Source organism: Hylobates moloch, unplaced genomic scaffold (genome assembly GCF_009828535.3).
Source record: "Hylobates moloch isolate HMO894 unplaced genomic scaffold, HMol_V3 SCAFFOLD_12, whole genome shotgun sequence".
NCBI classification, from domain to species: Eukaryota; Metazoa; Chordata; class Mammalia; order Primates; family Hylobatidae; genus Hylobates; species Hylobates moloch.
Window position 1 is genome coordinate 40405114 of NW_026652287.1, and position 17272 is coordinate 40422385.

At 49.8% G+C, this 17272-nt stretch overlaps 1 protein-coding gene across 5 annotated transcripts in view; it reads left to right on the forward strand.

The window, feature by feature from the left end:
• ARHGEF18 (Rho/Rac guanine nucleotide exchange factor 18) overlaps positions 1-17272 on the forward strand; it is a 131043-nt gene that overhangs the window by 5047 nt on the left and 108724 nt on the right. For all 5 annotated transcript variants that reach the window (XM_058425414.1, XM_058425415.1, XM_058425413.1 and 2 more), the window contains exon 2: positions 11911-12035. In XM_058425414.1, coding sequence (XP_058281397.1) covers positions 11911-12035 — 125 coding nt within the window. The remainder of the gene's footprint in view (positions 1-11910; positions 12036-17272) is intronic.

Sequence of the window (17272 nt, forward strand, 5' to 3'; positions counted from 1 at the left end):
TCCATGCCCAGCTAATTTTTGTATTTTTAGTAGAGACAGGGTTTCACCATATTGGTTAGGCTGGTCTTGAACTCCTGACCTCAGGTGATCTGCCTGCCTTGGCCTCCCAAAGTGCTGGGATTACAGGCATGAGCCACCTCACTCAGCCTGTTATGAAATTTGGTCTGTGAGATCTTAGTGCAGCATGTAATAGTCTGGCATGTAATAGATCAGAAAACATTGTCAGCCCCACCTATGCCTTCATACTCTGACCTTGTCCCCAAGACTTCCTTCCTGACCAGTCCCACCATCTTCTGAAATGCTCTGGGCCATACCCATGGTGGATCTCAATCTGTAAGCAAGTCTGCTAGAGTGGACTTCTTTTGTTTTGTTTTGTTTTGTTTTGTTTGTTTTGAGACAGAGTCTCATTCTGTCGCCCAGACTGGAGTGCAGTGGCACAATCTCGGCTCACTGCAAGCTCCACCTCCCGGGTTCACGCCATTCTCCTGCCTCAGCCTCCTGAGTAGCTGGGACTACAGGCGCCCGCCACCATGCCTGGCTAATTTTTTGTATTTTTAGTAGAGATGGGGTTTCACAGTGTTAGCCAAGATGGTCTCAATCTCCTGATCTCGTGATTCGCCTGCCTCGGCCTCCCAAAGTGCTGGGATTACAGGTGTCAGCCACCGCGCATGGCCTTTTTTTTTCTTTTTTTTTTTTGAGACGGAGTCTCGCTCTGTCATCCAAACTGGAGTGCAGTGGCATGATCTTGACTCATCACAACCTCTGCCTCCTGGGTTCAAGCGATTCTCCTGCCTCAGCCTCCTGAATAGCTGGGATTACAGGCACCCACCGCCATGCCTGGCTAATTTTGTATTTTTAGTAGAGATGGGGTTTCACCATGTTGGCCATGCTGGTCTTGAATTCCTGACCTCCGGTGATTTGTCTGCCTCGGCCCCCCAAAGTGCTGGGATTACAGGTGTGAGCCACTGCACCCGGCCGCACCTGGCTAACTTTTGTAGTTTTAATAGACACAGGGTTTCACCATCTTGGCCAGGCTGGTCTTGAACTCCTGACCTCGTGATCCACCCGCCTCGGCCTCCCAAAGTGCTGGGATTACAGGTGTGAGCCACTGCACCCAGCCCCTAGGTTTCCTTTCTTTCCAGGGCCGTGATTCTTCCAACTCTGACTGCCAATGCCTTCCAAGCAAGGGTGGCTTTTTACTCTTCCAATTTTGTCCAGCTTTTCTATTTGTTCTTGGTGGGAGGATAAATCTGCAATAAGCTAGCCTGCCATCATTAAAAATAGATACTCCAGCTGGGCGCAGTGGCTCACGCCTGTAATCTCAGCACTTTGGGAGGCCGAGGCGGTTGGATCACATGAGGTCAGGAGTTCGAGACCAGCCTAGCCAATATGGTAAAGCCCCATCTCTACTAAGAATATAAACAATTAGCCAGGTGTGGTGGCGGGTGCCTGTAATCCCAGGTACTCGAGAGGCTGAGGCAGGAAAATCACTTGAACCCAGGAGGCAGAGGTTGCAGTGAGCTGAGATCGTGCCACTGCACTTCAGCCTGGTTGACAGAAAAAAAAAAAAAAAAAAGAAAAGAAAAGAAAAAGAAAAAAAGATATCCCTGTTGTATTTTTTAAAGTGAGACTTAGCCAGGTGTGGTGGCTCACACCTGTAATCCCAGCACTTTGGGAGGCCAAGGCGGGAGGATCACCTGAGGTTAGGAGTTCAAGACCAGTCTGGCCAACATGGTGAAAGCCTGCCTCTATGAAAAACACAAAAATTAGCCGGGCGTGGTGGTGCATGCCTGTGATCCCAGCTACTCAGGAGGCTAAGGCAGGAGAATCGCTTGAATCTAGCAGGTGGAGGTTGGAGGTTGCAGTGACCTGAGTTCAGCCACTGCACCCCAGTCTGGGTGACAGAGCAAGACTCTGTCTAAAAAAAAATTAAAAAAAAAAAAAAGAAAGAAAGAAATAGATATCCCTGTTGTATTTTTAAAGTGAGATTTGGCTGGGTGCCATGGCTCACGCCTGTATCCCAAAACTTTGGAAGGCTGAGTCAGGAGGGTCACTTGAAGCTCAGAGTTTGAGACCAGCCTGGGCAACGTAGAAGACCCCATCCCTACAAAAAAGGAAAAAGTAAAAAAATAGCCAAGTGTGATAGCATGCACGTATATTCCCAGCTACTCAGGAGTCTGAGGCAAGAGGATTGCTTGAGCCAAAGGGTTCAAGGCTGCAGTGAGCTATAGATCACACTACTCCAGCCTGGGTAACAGAGTGAGATCCTGTCTCAAAAATAGAAGTTAAAAAATAACAAGCCGGGCGTGGTGGCTCGTGCCTGTTATCCCAGTACTTTGGGAGGCTGATTTGGGGCTGGGGGTGATTTGGGACTGGGAAGTAATGTAAAGAATTCGGGGACTGAAGGAGGGAGTCACACAGCAAGTACGTGCTGGAGGAGCTGGGATTTGAAGCCAGGATTTGAAGCAGGGATTTTTCAGACACAAGGAGTGAAGATGCTGATAAAGGAGCTTCCACCACGAGGGGGCAGCACCTGCACGGATGAGCACTCCTTGACACACACACACCATACCCTACACTTGGGTACAGAGAGAAAGGTGATGTGGCTCAATGCCTGCAATCCCAGCACTTTGGGAGCCCACGGCAGGAGGATTGCTTGTGCCCGGGAGTTTTGAGACCAGCCTGGGCAACATAGTGAGACCCCAACTCTACAAAAAATACAAAACTTAGCCAGTGTGGTGGCACACGCCTGTAGTCCTAGCTACTCAGGAGGCTGAGGCCGGAGGATCCCTTGAGACTAGGAGTTGGAGGCTGCAGTGAGCTGTGACCACGCCATTGCACTCCAGCCTGGGTGACAGAACAAGACCCCATCTCAAGACAAATAAACAAACAAAAAACAGAAACAGATGAAGACACAAATATGCAGAAACACAGAAACCCAGGCAGACACCAAACCACCTCACAGATACTAGAAACAGATCTCCCCAAGACACAGATACCAATGGGCATTCTCACACACACACACATACACATAGAGACAATCACAGAGACACTTTTAAAACTATCTAGATAATCAAATACACCCCCACATTGACAAGTTAATATTCAGAACTAACCCTGAAACACAGAATCACAAACCCAAAAACACGTGCTCTCTACACAACATGTAAATGCATCATCAAACCCACCAAGACGATGGCACGCACACACACACAAACACTCAGACATCCATGCACACCCAGGCTCCCCGTGGGACCCAGTTTGTACTTGTATTTCCCTAAGATTGTCTTGTCCAGCCAGGGTAAGAGGCCTGTAAGACTGGGTTTAAGGGACAGAGGGTGCTAAAGGGCTTGGCTTCCCCTCAAACCAGGGGTCCCTGGGCCCCTGAGCTGGAAACCCCAGCCCCCCTGCTGAAGCCCCAGGCTTCTATCAGCTGATGCATCTGGCAGACCTTGGAGGCAGTCTCCACCCCTCTTACTGGCAGCCCCATCCTGGCAGGGATCCCCAGCCCAGCTCACACTCGAGCTCTCACACGCACGCATGGCCCCCATGGCTGACTCGGTGCTCAACCACTCCTGGCCGGCCTTCTCCAAGCTGTGGCTGAAGCGGTGGGCCTTCAAGAGAGGTAAGCAGCTGGCAGTGACCAGTGGGGGCCATCCACCCAGGCGGGGATCCCAGGACAGCCTGCCCGCCATTCCCCTTCGAGCTTTTTCTTGGCTGCAGTACAGACTCCGCTGGCATCGGCCCTGGATTCCATGACCCCTGATTCTCCAGGGCCCCCTGGAATTATCACAGACTTGTGGGGTCCCTCTTGTTTCAGAGGAAGTGTCTCCCAAGACTTGGCCAGGAATTTGTCTCAGGCGGGAAATTTGCAGAAAGAAAGTCCGCCCTCTTAACTCAGCCGCTGAACTCCTTAGGGGGCAGCCCAGCGATTTCCTCGGGGTCCCAGATGCTGCTGGTTTCTGGCCCAGCCGCAGGACAGGAGGCTCAGGGCAGAAACAAAAACGGGGGGATTAGAGGCTCTGGGGTACACACCTCCCTCCAACACACATACACACACACCTCAGCTGATGCCCTCTCTCTCAACCCCCAGGGTCCCCAGGCCTCAGGTGACCTCTCTGGGGACTGATAACAGCCTTTATTTTATCATCAAAGGCCTGAGTGAATTGTTGTTGCAAAGAGAGACACTTCTTTTTTTTTTTTTTTTTTTTTTGAGACCGAGTCTCACTCGGTCGCCGAGGCTGGAGTGCAGTGGCACGATCTCGGCTCACTACTGCAAACTCTGCCTCCCGGGTTCAGTTGATTCTCCTGCCTCAGCCTTTCAGGTAGCTGGAATTACAGGTGCCCCCCACCACACCCAGCTAATTTTTGTATTTTTAGTAGAGACGGGGGTTTCACCATATTGAGCAAGCTGGTCTCGAACTCCTGACCGCAGGTGATCCACCTGCCTCAGCCTCGCAAAGTGCTAGGATTATAGGCGTGAGCCAGCGCACCTAGCCATCAAAGAGACACTTCTTAATGCTCAAGAGTGTAGCCCTTGAAGATAACCAGGTGATGTCCCGGTACGCAGGGCATGAGAGGACACTGCCAGACAATATAATAAGAGATGGTCATGCACTCATTGCCTCATGGGTTTTCTTGTCCCCTGTTCCCCACTGCCCATATGAGCCCCTCTTGGTCAGGCCAGCCACATGGCTCAGCCTGCATGACTTGTTAGTCACAGCCACCATTACCTGCATGAGCTACGTACTTGTTCAAGGTAGCAGTGAGTTTTCATGAAAAAGGGGGCCAATGTGAAGATTCATTAGCTCATTCATTCCACTGACCCTCCTTGAAGGCTCATTGCATACCAGGCACTGCGCCAGGGTCAGGGAGCAGGTGGGAGTGTCAGGGGACCCAGGGGCTGGGGTTAGAGGGAGAGAGGATGGCCTGGGGACTGAGATGCAATAGAAGAGTAATCATCAGGATAGAAGTTGTTGGTGGCTGTTAAGCTTTCATGAAGTTGGGCTCAGAGAGGTTGAGTGACTTGCTCAAGGTCACACAGCAATATATGCTAGAGGAACCGGGATTTGAAGCTGATTCTGTCTGAGGCCACTTTGATGTGTTCTGACCGATGAACAAAGCTGCCAATGTGGGCAGCTGGAGTGCCTGGGGAGGGTTTTTAGATCCAACGGTGGATGGCGATCCTGAAGAATCAGTGTATCTGCCATGGATCACCAAAGTGTCCACCTGTGACTCAGGTCCCTAAGAAGTTCTGCCCCTCTTGTGGCTGCTCAGCTCATCCTGTCTCCCTGCCCAGGCAGTTGAGGCTGGGATTTATATGCTAGCAGGTTGGGGAGTGAGCTGTGGGAACTGACAGTGACTCTTAAACCCTTTTATGGCTGATGCTGCGGGGGCTGATAGTGGAGGAGGCTGCTTGGGACTGAATCCAGGCTGATGGACAGCTCCCTGGAGAGGAGCATGGGGGTGGGGAGCAGGGTGCATCCCCAGCAGAGCCCCTTTCCCTGAGGCCTCATGTCTCCTCTGGCTTAGCTCCCCTGGGAGAGTGGCTTCCTAACAGCGTGTCTCCTGTCGCTAGCCTTGGAAAGCGGGGAAGAATGGCCTTTTTGTCACACTCTTTTTTTTTTTTTTTTTTTTTTTTTTTTGAGACGGAGTCTTGCTCTGTCGCCCAGGCTGGAGTGCAGTGGCGCGATCTCGGCTCACTGCAACCTCCGCCTCCCGGGTTCACGCCATTCTCCTGCCTCAGCCTCTCCGAGTAGCTGGGACTACAGGCGCCCGCCACCACGCCCGGCTAATTTTTTGTATTTTTGGTAGAGACGGGGTTTCACCGTGGTCTCGATCTCCTGACCTCGTGATCCGCCCGCCTCGGCCTCCCAAAGTGCTGGGATTACAAGCGTGAGCCACCGCGCCCGGCCTTTGTCACACTCTTAAGCTCCGTAATTGGCTATCTGGACACCTAACAGGAATTTCCTGGGGAAAGGTGGGATTGGACTTGGGGAGGCAAGTAAGGCCTGGGAGAGGAGAGCTGAGACTTTCAGCGAAGGGTCCCAGTGCCCCTTCCCCATCAACTGCCCCCGTTACCCATTCTGCTCATGTTTTTTCATTCATTCCTCAATCTATTGGTGCATGTCTGGTGAGTGCAGTCTGTACCTTGCTCATCTTCGTTTCCTTTCTGTGTGGCTTTTCTGCCACAATTCTGTCCCTCTTCCTTCTACATCTCCTTCCTCACCCCCTCAGAATGCTATCTCCTGAGTGTAATGCATCACTGTCTGGACACTGCCATGTAACCTATCCATCCAACTATCTACCCATTCATCCCTGCAACCATGCAGCCATCCAACTATCTATCCAGCCAACTAGCCAATCAGCCAACTCTTTAACCATCCATCCATCCATCCATGCATCCATTCATCCATCCATCCATCCACCCATTCATCCACTCTTCCATCCATCCATCCATCCATCCATCCACCCATCCACCCATTCATCCACTCTTCCACCCATCCATCCATCCATCCATCCATCCATCCATCCATCCATTCATCCATTCATCCATTCATTCTTCCATCCATCCAACCATCCATCCATTCAAACATCCATTCATCCATCCATCCATTCATCCATCCATTCTTCCATCCATCTAACCATCCATCCATTCAAACATCCATTCATCCATCTACCTATCCATCCACCCATCCACTCATACATCCAATTATCTACTCATTCATCCATCCACCTATCCATCCATCTACCTATCCAACCATTCGCCCATCCGTCTATCCACTCATTCATCCATCCATCCATCCTTCCACACATCCACCCATCCATTCAACCATCCACTCACCCATCCATCCATCCAACCATCTATCCATTTATCTACCCATTTATCCATTCACCAGCAAATGTATGGGCACTGACTCTGTGCCAAATCCAACACAGCACAGGAGAGCCTGGTGACTGTGAGCTCTTTTTTTGAATTCAGAAATACCTGAATTTGACTCCCAGCTCTACCTCATACCAGATTGGTATGGCCTTGGTAAAGTCAGTGCACCTCTCTAAGCCTCAGTTTCCCTTTCTATAAAATGAGGACTCAGAGAGTTGTTGTGAGTATAGAAGAATGAAAAGTACATGATGGGCTTAGCACTAAGCCAGACATATAGAAATTGATTGATACAAGATTTTACCCCTTGGAGCTTGGGGATGTAAAAGTGGATCAGATATAGTCCCTGCCTTCACAGACCTCATGCTCTAGAGCATGGATCAGCAAACCTTTTCTATAAAGAGCTAGGCAGAGCAATCCAAAGTCCTGTGGCTAAAATTGTCTGCAGAGGATCTGAGACAGAGCCCTCAGTTGCCAGGCAGGAAGAGTGGTAGGAACAGCACAGAGATACCAGGAGAATGGTGAGTTAGGGGTGCATGTGTGTGACTGGGAGGTAAGAGGACAGGCTGAGGAGGGCTCTGAATGTCATTCTAAGGGGACTGGAGTCTATGGGGGTGGGGATCAGTAGAAGGTGAGTGACCATCAGAGGGTCATATCAAAAGGACACACCAACTCCAGGATAGAAGATGGGCTACAGGGGAGAGACTGGTAGCTGAGGGTCAGTGACAAATGTGATTGGCAATCATTTGGGGCAATTGTGATTGGTAATTGACAGAACTCAGTCTATAACACTGGGATTAGGGCTTAGTTCATAATAAATATTGGAATTAGGACACAGCCTATGACACTAGGATTGGGGCTCAGTCTATGATGCCAGATCAAGATTCAGTCTATGACACCAGGATTGGGGCTTAGTCTATGATACCAGGATAAGAGCTAAGACTCTGACACCAAGATTAGGGCTTAGCCTATGACCCTAGGATCAGGGGTCAATATATGACATCAGGATAAAGGCTTAGTCTATGACACTAGGATGGGGGTTCAGTCTATGATACAAGAATGAATGCTCAACCAATGACAGCCAGATGAGGTTCAGTCTGTGATATCAGGATTAAGTCTCGGTATATGACACCAGGATCATGGCTCAGTCTGTGGCACAAAGATTTGAAGTTCAACCTGTAAAACTAGGATCAGAGTTGAGTCAGTCATTGGGAACTAGGATCAGAGTTGAGTTCATCATCAGGTCAAGCTCAATCTGTTCCTAGGTCAGAAGCTTCCCTATAAAAACAAAACTCAGCCAGGCACAGTGGCTCATGCCTGAAATCCCAGCACTTTGGGAGGCCAAGGTGGGAGGATCGTATGAGACCAGGAGTTCGAGACTAGCCTAGCCAACATGGTGGAACCCCATCTCAACTAAAAATGCAAAAATTAGCTGGACGTGGTGGTACACATCTGTGGTCCCAGCTACTCAGAAGTCTGAGGCAGGAGAATCGCTTGAACCCAGGAGGTGGAGATTGCAGTAAGCCAAGATTGAACCACTCCAGCCTGGGTGACAGAGTAAGACTCTCTTAAAATAAAACAACAACAACAACAAAAACATGCACAAACACTCAACCCTGGAATTTCTTTTCTTTTTTTACTCTTTTCCTTTTTTTTTTTTTTTTTTTTTTTGAGACAGAGTCCCACTCTGTCGCCCAGGCTGGAGTGTGGTGGCACAATCTCAGTTCACTGCATCCTCCCCTTCCCTGGCTCAAGAGATTCTCATGTGTTAGCCTCCCTGGTAGCTGGAATTATAAGCAGACACCACCATGCCCAGCTAATATTTGTATTTTCAGTAGAGACTGGGTTTCACCATGTTGGTCAGGCTGGTCTCGAACTCCTCACCTCAAGTGATCCGCCTGCCTCAGCCTCCCAAAGTGCTGGGATTACAGGTGTGAGCCACTGGGCCAGGCCAACCCTGGCCTTCCACCTTTGATCTTTGGATCCCAGACTTTCAGGGTTCACAGATACAGGGCATGAGGTCCTGCCGGCTACAGGAGGCCTCAGGCCTCCACAAGGACCCGGTCCAGTGAAGCAAGCCAACCCTGCAGCCTCTCCTCCAGCCCCGAGGGGACTTGGCTGAGGAATGGGCTTGCCTTTCCCCTCCCAAGCTCCCACCAACCTCCAGGACCCTCCCCTACATCTGGATTTCCTCCTCCTTCACAGCCTGCTTGTTTCATTTCTGTGAGTCATAGATGCTGCTTCGGCTTCTGGGTGGGGAAGAGGACAGATGCAAAGCTTAACAACAGCAGCTGAACAGAGTCCCTCCAACCAGCCTGGGAGGGCAACCTGGAAAGCAGTGATGGTGGAAACCCTGGCATTGCCCGTTACTGTCCAGCCATTCATCTGTGAATACAGGTGGCATCAGAGGATAAATTTACCTTGAAGCAATGGAACTGAAGCTTCGGGCCCCATGTGTACCTGCCCCATCCAAAGCTCTGCAAGAGGCTCCAACAAAAAATTTTTTAGGAACAGCTTTATTGAGCTACCATATACTTCACCCATTTAAAACATACAATTCAATGGTTTTAGGCCAGGTGCAATGGCTCATGCCTGTAACCCCAGCACTTTGGGAGGCCAAGGAGGGGGGATTGCCTGAGCTCAGGAGTTCCGGACCATGGCCAACATAGCAAGACCCCCATCTCTACTAAAAATACAAAAATTAGCCAGGTGTGGTGGTGCACACGTGTAATCCCAGCTACTCGACAGGCTGAGGCAGGAGAATCGCTCGAATCCGGGAGGCGGAGGTTGCAGTGAGCCAAGATGGCGCCACTGCACTCCAGCCTGGGCGACAGAGCGAGGCTCTGTCTCAAAAAACAGATTGCATAACAGCGGTTCCTCAAAAAGTTAAGCACAGATTAGCATGTACTCCAGCAATTCCCTTCCTAGGTAACGACCCAAGACAATGGAAAACATACATCCGTGCAAAAACTTGTACACAATTGTTCATGGCAGCATGATTCGAAATAGCCAAATGGTGAAAATGACCCAAACATCCATCAACAGATCAATGGATACACGAAATGTGATATCTCCATACAATTGAATATTATTCAGCCCTAAAACAAATAAAGCACTGGCCGGGTGCTGTGGCTCACACCTGTAATCCCTACACTTTGGGAGGCCAAGGCGGGCAGATCACCTGAGGTCAGGAGTTCAGCCTGGCCAACATGGTGAAACCCCATCTCTACTAACAAAAATACAATAATTAGTGGGGTGTGGTGGTGGGCACCTGTAATCTCAGCTACTTGGGAGGCTGAGGCAGGAGAATTGCTTGAGCCCGGGAGGCAGAGGTTGCAGTGAGCCAAGATCACACCATTGCACTCCAGCCTGGGTGACAGAGCAACACTCCATCTCAAAAAAAAAAAAAAAAAGAAAAAAAGAAATGAAGCACTGTCCTGTGGCACATTATAGACAAACCTCAAAAATATGTAAAGTCAAAGCAACAAGTCACAAGAGAACACATAGTCTATCTTTCCGTTTATGTGAAATGTTCAGGGGGCAAGGGATATGGATTAGAATTTGTCATTGCTTTGGGGCTGAGCATCTTGGGGCTGGCTTATCCATTTCCATCTGCATGTGGGTCCTGGGACATGTGGCTCCTCGGGGGCCCAACTCCCTGCTCTCTGCTTCTCACTCCCCACCAAAAGAAGAGGCAGCCTCAATTCCACCATTAGAGACTCTCCTACAAATGTGGGCATTGTGGGCATTAGTGCTGGGCGCAGTGGCTCACACCTGTAATCCTAGCACTTTAAGAGGCTGAGTTGGGAGGATCTTTTTTTTTTTTTTTTTTTTTTTTTTTTTTGAGACAGAGTCTGGCTCTGTCACCCAGGCTGGAGTGCAGTGGTGCAATCTCGGCTCACTGCAAGCTCCGCCTCCCAGGTTCACGCCATTCTCCTGCCTCAGCCTCTCCGAGTAGCTGGGACTACAGGCGCCCGCCACCACGCCCGGCTAATTTTTTGTATTTTTAGTAGAGGCGGGGTTTCACCGTGGTCTCGATCTCCTGACCTCGTGATCCGCCAGCGTCGGCCTCCCAAAGCGCTGGGATTACAAGCGTGAGCCACCGCACCCGGCCGGGAGGATCTCTTGAGCTCAGGAGTTTGAGACCAACCTGGGCAACATAGTGAGACCTCACCTATAACGGAAAAAAGAGGAAAAAATAAGCTTATTTTTAAAAGTCGTTTTTAATTTTTTTAAAAAAGAAGAAAGCTAGGTGCCTTGGCTCACACCTATAATCCCAACACTTTGGGAGGCTGAGGCAGGCAGATCACCTGAGGTCAGGAGTTCAAGATCAGCCTGGCCAACATGGTGAAACCCCGACTCTACTAATAATACATTAGCCAGGTGCAGTGGTGTGCACCTGTAATCCCAGCTACTCGGGAGACTGAGGCAGGAGAATGGCTTGAACTCAGGAGGCGGAGGTTGTGGTGAGCCAAGATCGTGCCACTGCACTCCAGCTTGGGGGCAACAGAGCAAGACTCTGTCAAAGAAGAAGAAGAGGAAGAAGAAGAAGGAGGAGGAGGAGGGGGAACAAAAAGAAGGAAGGAGGAGGAGGAGGAGGAGAGGGAAAAACAATGTGGGCATTGGGTACTTGCATTTGGTCTATGGGACCATTAGCATCATTGATCAACTGAGGGCTTTTTCCTAGAGCAGGCACAACAAATTGGTTTCATACCTAAGCCAACTTGGATCACCTGGTGATGGCTGCTGGAACTGGTGTGTTGGGAAGAATCCTGAGGGGGCAAATGGCTAAGCAGGAAATTGCCTCGTGATTGACTAGCAATGTCTGCCATAGGCTTGGGATAGGGAAGAGGTGACACGTATGTTGGCTTCAAGATCATTGAGGCCATCCTCCCCAGCCCCTCACCAACTCATTTTATAAATGAGAAAACTGAGGTCCAGGGTGACCAGCAACAGATGCAGAATCCAGGTCCTGGCTTCCTCGGCACTCCCAGCTTATCCGTGACACCTTGTCCCTCTTTTTTCCACAGGCTCTGAGCCCAAGTCATGTGTCCAACCTTTTGACTCTGGAGCTGTGGCTTCGGCCACCAAGAGCAGCAGTAGATCCTGGAAACCTGAGAACCCAGACTTCTTCTCTGCCATGGGGGATGATCAGGCAAGTGTCTGACTGCTGAAATGGGCAAGAGCTGATGACAACAGTGGCAGCAAGTACACTTTGTTGAGCACCTGCATTTTACCAGGCACTTTGTGTACATTATCTCAGGGAATCCTCATCGAAACTTGCAAAGTCGTTATTATCCTGTTTTACCTATGAGGAAACCGGAATCTGTTCTGAAATAAGAAGAGGGAGGAAAGGAGCAATGGAGGGATGAATGGATGGATGGATAAATGAATGGGTGGATGTCTGGATAGATGGATGGATAGATGGAAGGAAAGAGGAAATCAAGGAAAGATGAGTAGAAGTATGGATGGATGGATGGATGGATGGATGGATGGATACATGGATGAATAGAAGGGTGGTTCGGTGGATGAATGGATAATGGATGACTAGAAGGAAGGGAGGAAAGATGGGTAGAAGTGTGGGTGAATGGATAAATGGATGATGGGTGAATAAAAAGAAGAAAGCTGGATGGATAAAAGGATGGACCGATGGAAGGAAGGAGGATGGATGAAGGAAGGAAAGAAGGAAGTATGGATGGATGGGTAGAAGGATGAGTGGATTAAAGGAAGGAAGGAGAGATGGTTGATGAATGAAAGAGTAGAAAGGCGGGTGAATGGAAAGAAGGAAGAAAGATGAGAAGTGTGGGTGGATGGATACATGAATGATTGATGAATAAAACTAAAGAAGGAAGGAAGGAAAATGGATGAAAGGAAAGAGGATGGATAAATGAAAGAATGAAGGAAGGATGGATGGATAATGGATGGGTGAGTGGATGGATGAGAAGAAGGGTGAGTGGAAGGAAGGAAGGAAGGAAGGAAGGAAGGAAGGAAGGAAGGAAGGAGGAAGGAAGGAAGGAAGGAAGGAAGGAAGGAAGGAAGGAAGGAAGGAACAAAGGAAGGAAGGAAGGGAGGCAGGCAGGCAGGAAGGCTGACTAAAACCAAATACAGCCTAGAAAGGTAGACTGACTTGCCTAAGTTCCCATCATGGCAGAGTTGGGATTCAAGCCCATTCTGACTCTGCAGCCTGCGTCCGTACCCTCTGCTCTCATCACACTTTCTCTAGGCACTTATGTCAGGGGCCTGTGGGGGAGGCCAGCCCCCAAGCTCCAGTCTCAAAAGAAAGACCCTGAAAGCTTGAGGTCCCTGGGTGGAGTTGGGGCACGGTTAACATCAAGCCCTAATGGTGTATGGCTGGGACTGAGGTCTTGGCAAAGGTCCTGGTGACAGCTTCCAGGCTGCTTCAGGGAAGGTCTCCTGATGTGGAAGATGTGGCATCTAGGAGGTGCATCCTTGAGAGGGCAGGGGGCGGGGAGAGGCCTTGTGAACACAGTTCAGCTCCTGCTTCACCAGGGACCAAGACAGTCAGGTGGTGTGTGTTGGGTCTCCAGGAAGCAGACTCAGATGGAGTTGGGCTGAAATGGTCAAGCCTTTATACCCCCTTGTCAATCAACCATTGCCAATGGGCTGCCCAGGAAGGGGGCTGAGAGCTGACAGTTCCTTCTCCCATGGCCTCTGGGGATCTCAGTGGCTTTCCACAACATCTGCTACAATAAGGAAGGAGGGTCTGTTATGGTTAAGCCATAAAGGGCATTCCATGTACCCATGCTTGTCATTTTATGGAAGAGGACACTGAGGGGCTGGGCACGTTGGCTCATGCCTGTAATCACAGCACTTTGGAGGCCAAGGCGGGCAGATCACTTGAGGACAGGAGTTTGAGATCAGCCTGAGCAACATGCCCAGCCTGGGCCAGCCTGAGCAACGGAGTGAAACCCTGTCTCTACTAAAAATACAAAAATTAGCCCGGCATGGAGGTGTGCACCTGTAGTCCCAGCTACTCAGGAGGTTGAGGCAAGAGAATCGCTTGAACCCAGGAGGTGGGGATTGCAGTGAGCCAAGATCACACCATTGCAGTCCCCCCTGGGTGATGGAATGAGGAAAAAAAAAAAGACACTGAGATGCAAGCAGTGAAGGAATTAGTCCAGATGTCATGGGTAAAGGATCACAGAACCAGGACTGGAGTTTAGCCCTGCACCTTCCCTGGGATCTGGACCTCTTTGAAAGAGAACCATGGGATGCAGGCAGTTGGGTGGGTAACACGGCAATGGGGGAACAGTGGGCTCGGGGGAAGCAGGCAGGTCTGTGAGCGGGCAGCAAGGCTGTGTCCCCACCCCCTAGCAAATCTAGCCCCTCTTCCTGAGTCTGTATTCTCATCATCCACTTGGTCATCAAAGCTGGAGACCAGGGCATTTTCCTTGCCCCTCCCTCTCCCATCAGGCACCAAGTCCTGTGAATATTGAACCCCAAGGACCCTCCATTTCTGTGCATTGCACCCTCCTTCCCTTTCCCTGGTGGTGGTCCCCATCATGGCTCCCCCAGGTAATCTGCATGAGTGTCCTGGCTGGGCCACCTGCCTGCATCTTGGCCCCATCGAAGCCCATCTCTGCTCTGCAAGCTGAATACATTTTTTTTTTTTTTGAGGTAGGGTCTCACTCCACCACCCAGGCTGGAGTGCAGTGGCACAATCTCGGCTCACTGCAACTTCCGCCTCCCGCGTTCAAGAGATTCTTGTGCCTCAGCCTCCTTAGTAGCTGAGATTACAGGCACCCACCACCACGTCCAGCTAATTTCTGTATTTTTAGAAGAGATGGGGTTTTGCCACGTTGGCCAGGCTGTTCTCAAACTCCTGGACTCATGTGATCCACCTGCCTCAGGCCTCCCGAAGTGCTGGGATTACAGGCGTGAGCCACCGCGCCCGGCCAGCAAGCTGAATGATCTTTCTGAAGGCCAATCACTGCCCTCCCTACCACCACTATTGGAAACTTCCAGATTAAATCCATGCTTTGGCCAACCAGACTCGTGTTCCCCAACTGTCCACACCTCTAGCCATAGGAACATTTGCCAGTTGCTTAAAGGCGCCATGAGCTCTCCAGCCTGCAGACTTCTGGATGTCCTGTTCTTTCACTGCCTGGAATGTGCTTACCTGCAGTATCTGCCTAGCCAGCTCCTACTCAGTCCTCAGGCCTTCACTTGCTGCCATTTCCTCCAGGAAGTCCTCCCTGATACTCTTTGGACAGTGTAATCTGTTCCCCCTCAGATCTTCCCCAGCCTGCTGGCTGGAACCTTCTAACATTCTTGATTATAACGGTTTGGCTTAATCATCTATCTTCTCCAATTAGCTCCATGAGGACAGGAGAGACCGTGTGATTCCATTTGGGACTGTCAGAGGCTTGCTCAGAGGAAGGGTCCTGACTCCTGAAATTTATTTATTTTATGTAATTTAATTATTTATTTGTAGAGACGGGGTCTTCTCTGTCACCCAGGTTGGAGTGCAGTGGTGTGATCATAGCTCACTGCAACCTCTGCCTCCTGAACTCAAGCAACCCTCCCACCTCAGTTTCCAAAGTAGCTGAGACTACAGGTGCACGCCACCACATCTGGCTAGTTTTTTTTGTTTTGTTTTGTTTTGTTTTTGTTTTTATTTTTTTAAAGATGGGATCTCGCTATGTTGCCCGGGCTGGTCTCAAACCCCTAGTCTCAACTGATCCTCCTACTTTAACCTCCCAAAGCACTGGGATTACAGGTGTGAGCCACGGCCCTGGCCCCCTGACTCCTGAAATTTAAAAGCAGCAATATATTATTCCATCGGCCGAGGGCTTGCATTGCCCAAGCATCTCATTTCACCTGCACAACACAATCCTACAAGTAGGTGGCAGTATGCCCACCTTAGAGATGGAAAAAACTGAGGCTCAGAGAGCTTTAGGTACTTGATCGAGGTCATGCTAAGCTAACAACAGCTACCACAGCAGGATGCAAACCTTGATTGAGGTCTTTCTACCCAATGACCATTTGAAAACCATCTGCCCTGCGAGGCACAGTGGCTCATGTCTGTAATTCCAGCACTTTGGGAGGCCGAGGTGGGACGGTCACTTTAGCCCAGGATTTCAAGACCAGCCTGGGCAACATAACAAGACTCTGTCTCTACAAAAAATAAAAAAATACTAGCTGGGGCCGGGCGTGGTGACACGCCTGTAATCCCAGCACTTTGGGAGGCTGAGGCAGGCAGATCACCTAAGGTCAGGAGTTCGAGACCAGCCTGGCCAACATGGTGAAACCCATCTCTACTAAAAATACAAAAATTAGCCGGGCATGGTGGTGGACACCTGTAATCCCAGCTACTTGGGAGACTGAGGCAGGAGAATCACTTGAACCCAGGAGGCGGAGGTTGCAGTGAGCCAAGATCGCACCACTGCACTCCAGCCTAGGTAACAAGAGCGAAACTCCATCTCAAAAAAAGAAATATATATATATAAGCTGGGCATGGTAGTGCACACCTGGAAAGAAGGAAGGAAGGAAAGAAAAAAAAGAAGCCGGGCGCGGTGGCTCACGCTTGTAATCCTAGCACTTTGGGAGGCCGAGGCGGGCGGATCACGAGGTCAGGAGATCGAGACCACGGTGAAACCCCGTCTCTACTAAAAATACAAAAAAATTAGCCAGGCGTAGTGGCGGGCGCCTGTAGTCCCAGCTACTCGGAGAGGCTGAGGCAGGAGAATGGCGTGAACCTGGGAGGCGGAGCTTGCAGTGAGCCGAGACTGCGCCACTGCACTCCAGCCTGGGCGACAGAGCGAGACTCGTCTAAAAAAAAAGAAAGAAAGAAAGAAAGAAAGAAAGAAAAGAAAGGAAAGAAAGAAAAAGAAAGAAAGATAGAAAGAAAGAAGAAAGAAAGGGAAAGAAAGAAAGAAAGAAAGAAAGAAAGAAAGAAAGAAAGAAAGAAAGAAAAAGAAGAGAGAGAAAGAAAGAAAGAGAAAGAAAAAGAAAAGAAAAGAAAAGAAAAGGAAGGAAGGAGAAAGAAAGACTATCTGCTCTATGATTTACTTGCCATTTTATTTGAAATCAAGCCACTTTTTTACATGACAAAATGGGGCCAGGGACACGTTATGCTTGAAGTTGCTTTGGTGTGTTATCTTTTTCCAATAGACAACAAGATCAATAACTATTTACATTTTTAAAATAGGCATTTATCCATGTACTATGAAAAACTGCGTGGTGAGCCTTTCTGAAGAGTGGGGAACCCTGGGCTGTTTCGCCTCTGGGTTTGATGGGGGATCCCATCCCCCAAGGCTCCCCCAGCTCTAGGGAACAGGAGCCTGGATTTATAGCATCCTCTCTGGGGTGTCAGGGCCAGCGGGGCAGCATACGATGCTTACTCAGATACCTGGAAAGACCCCCACTGGG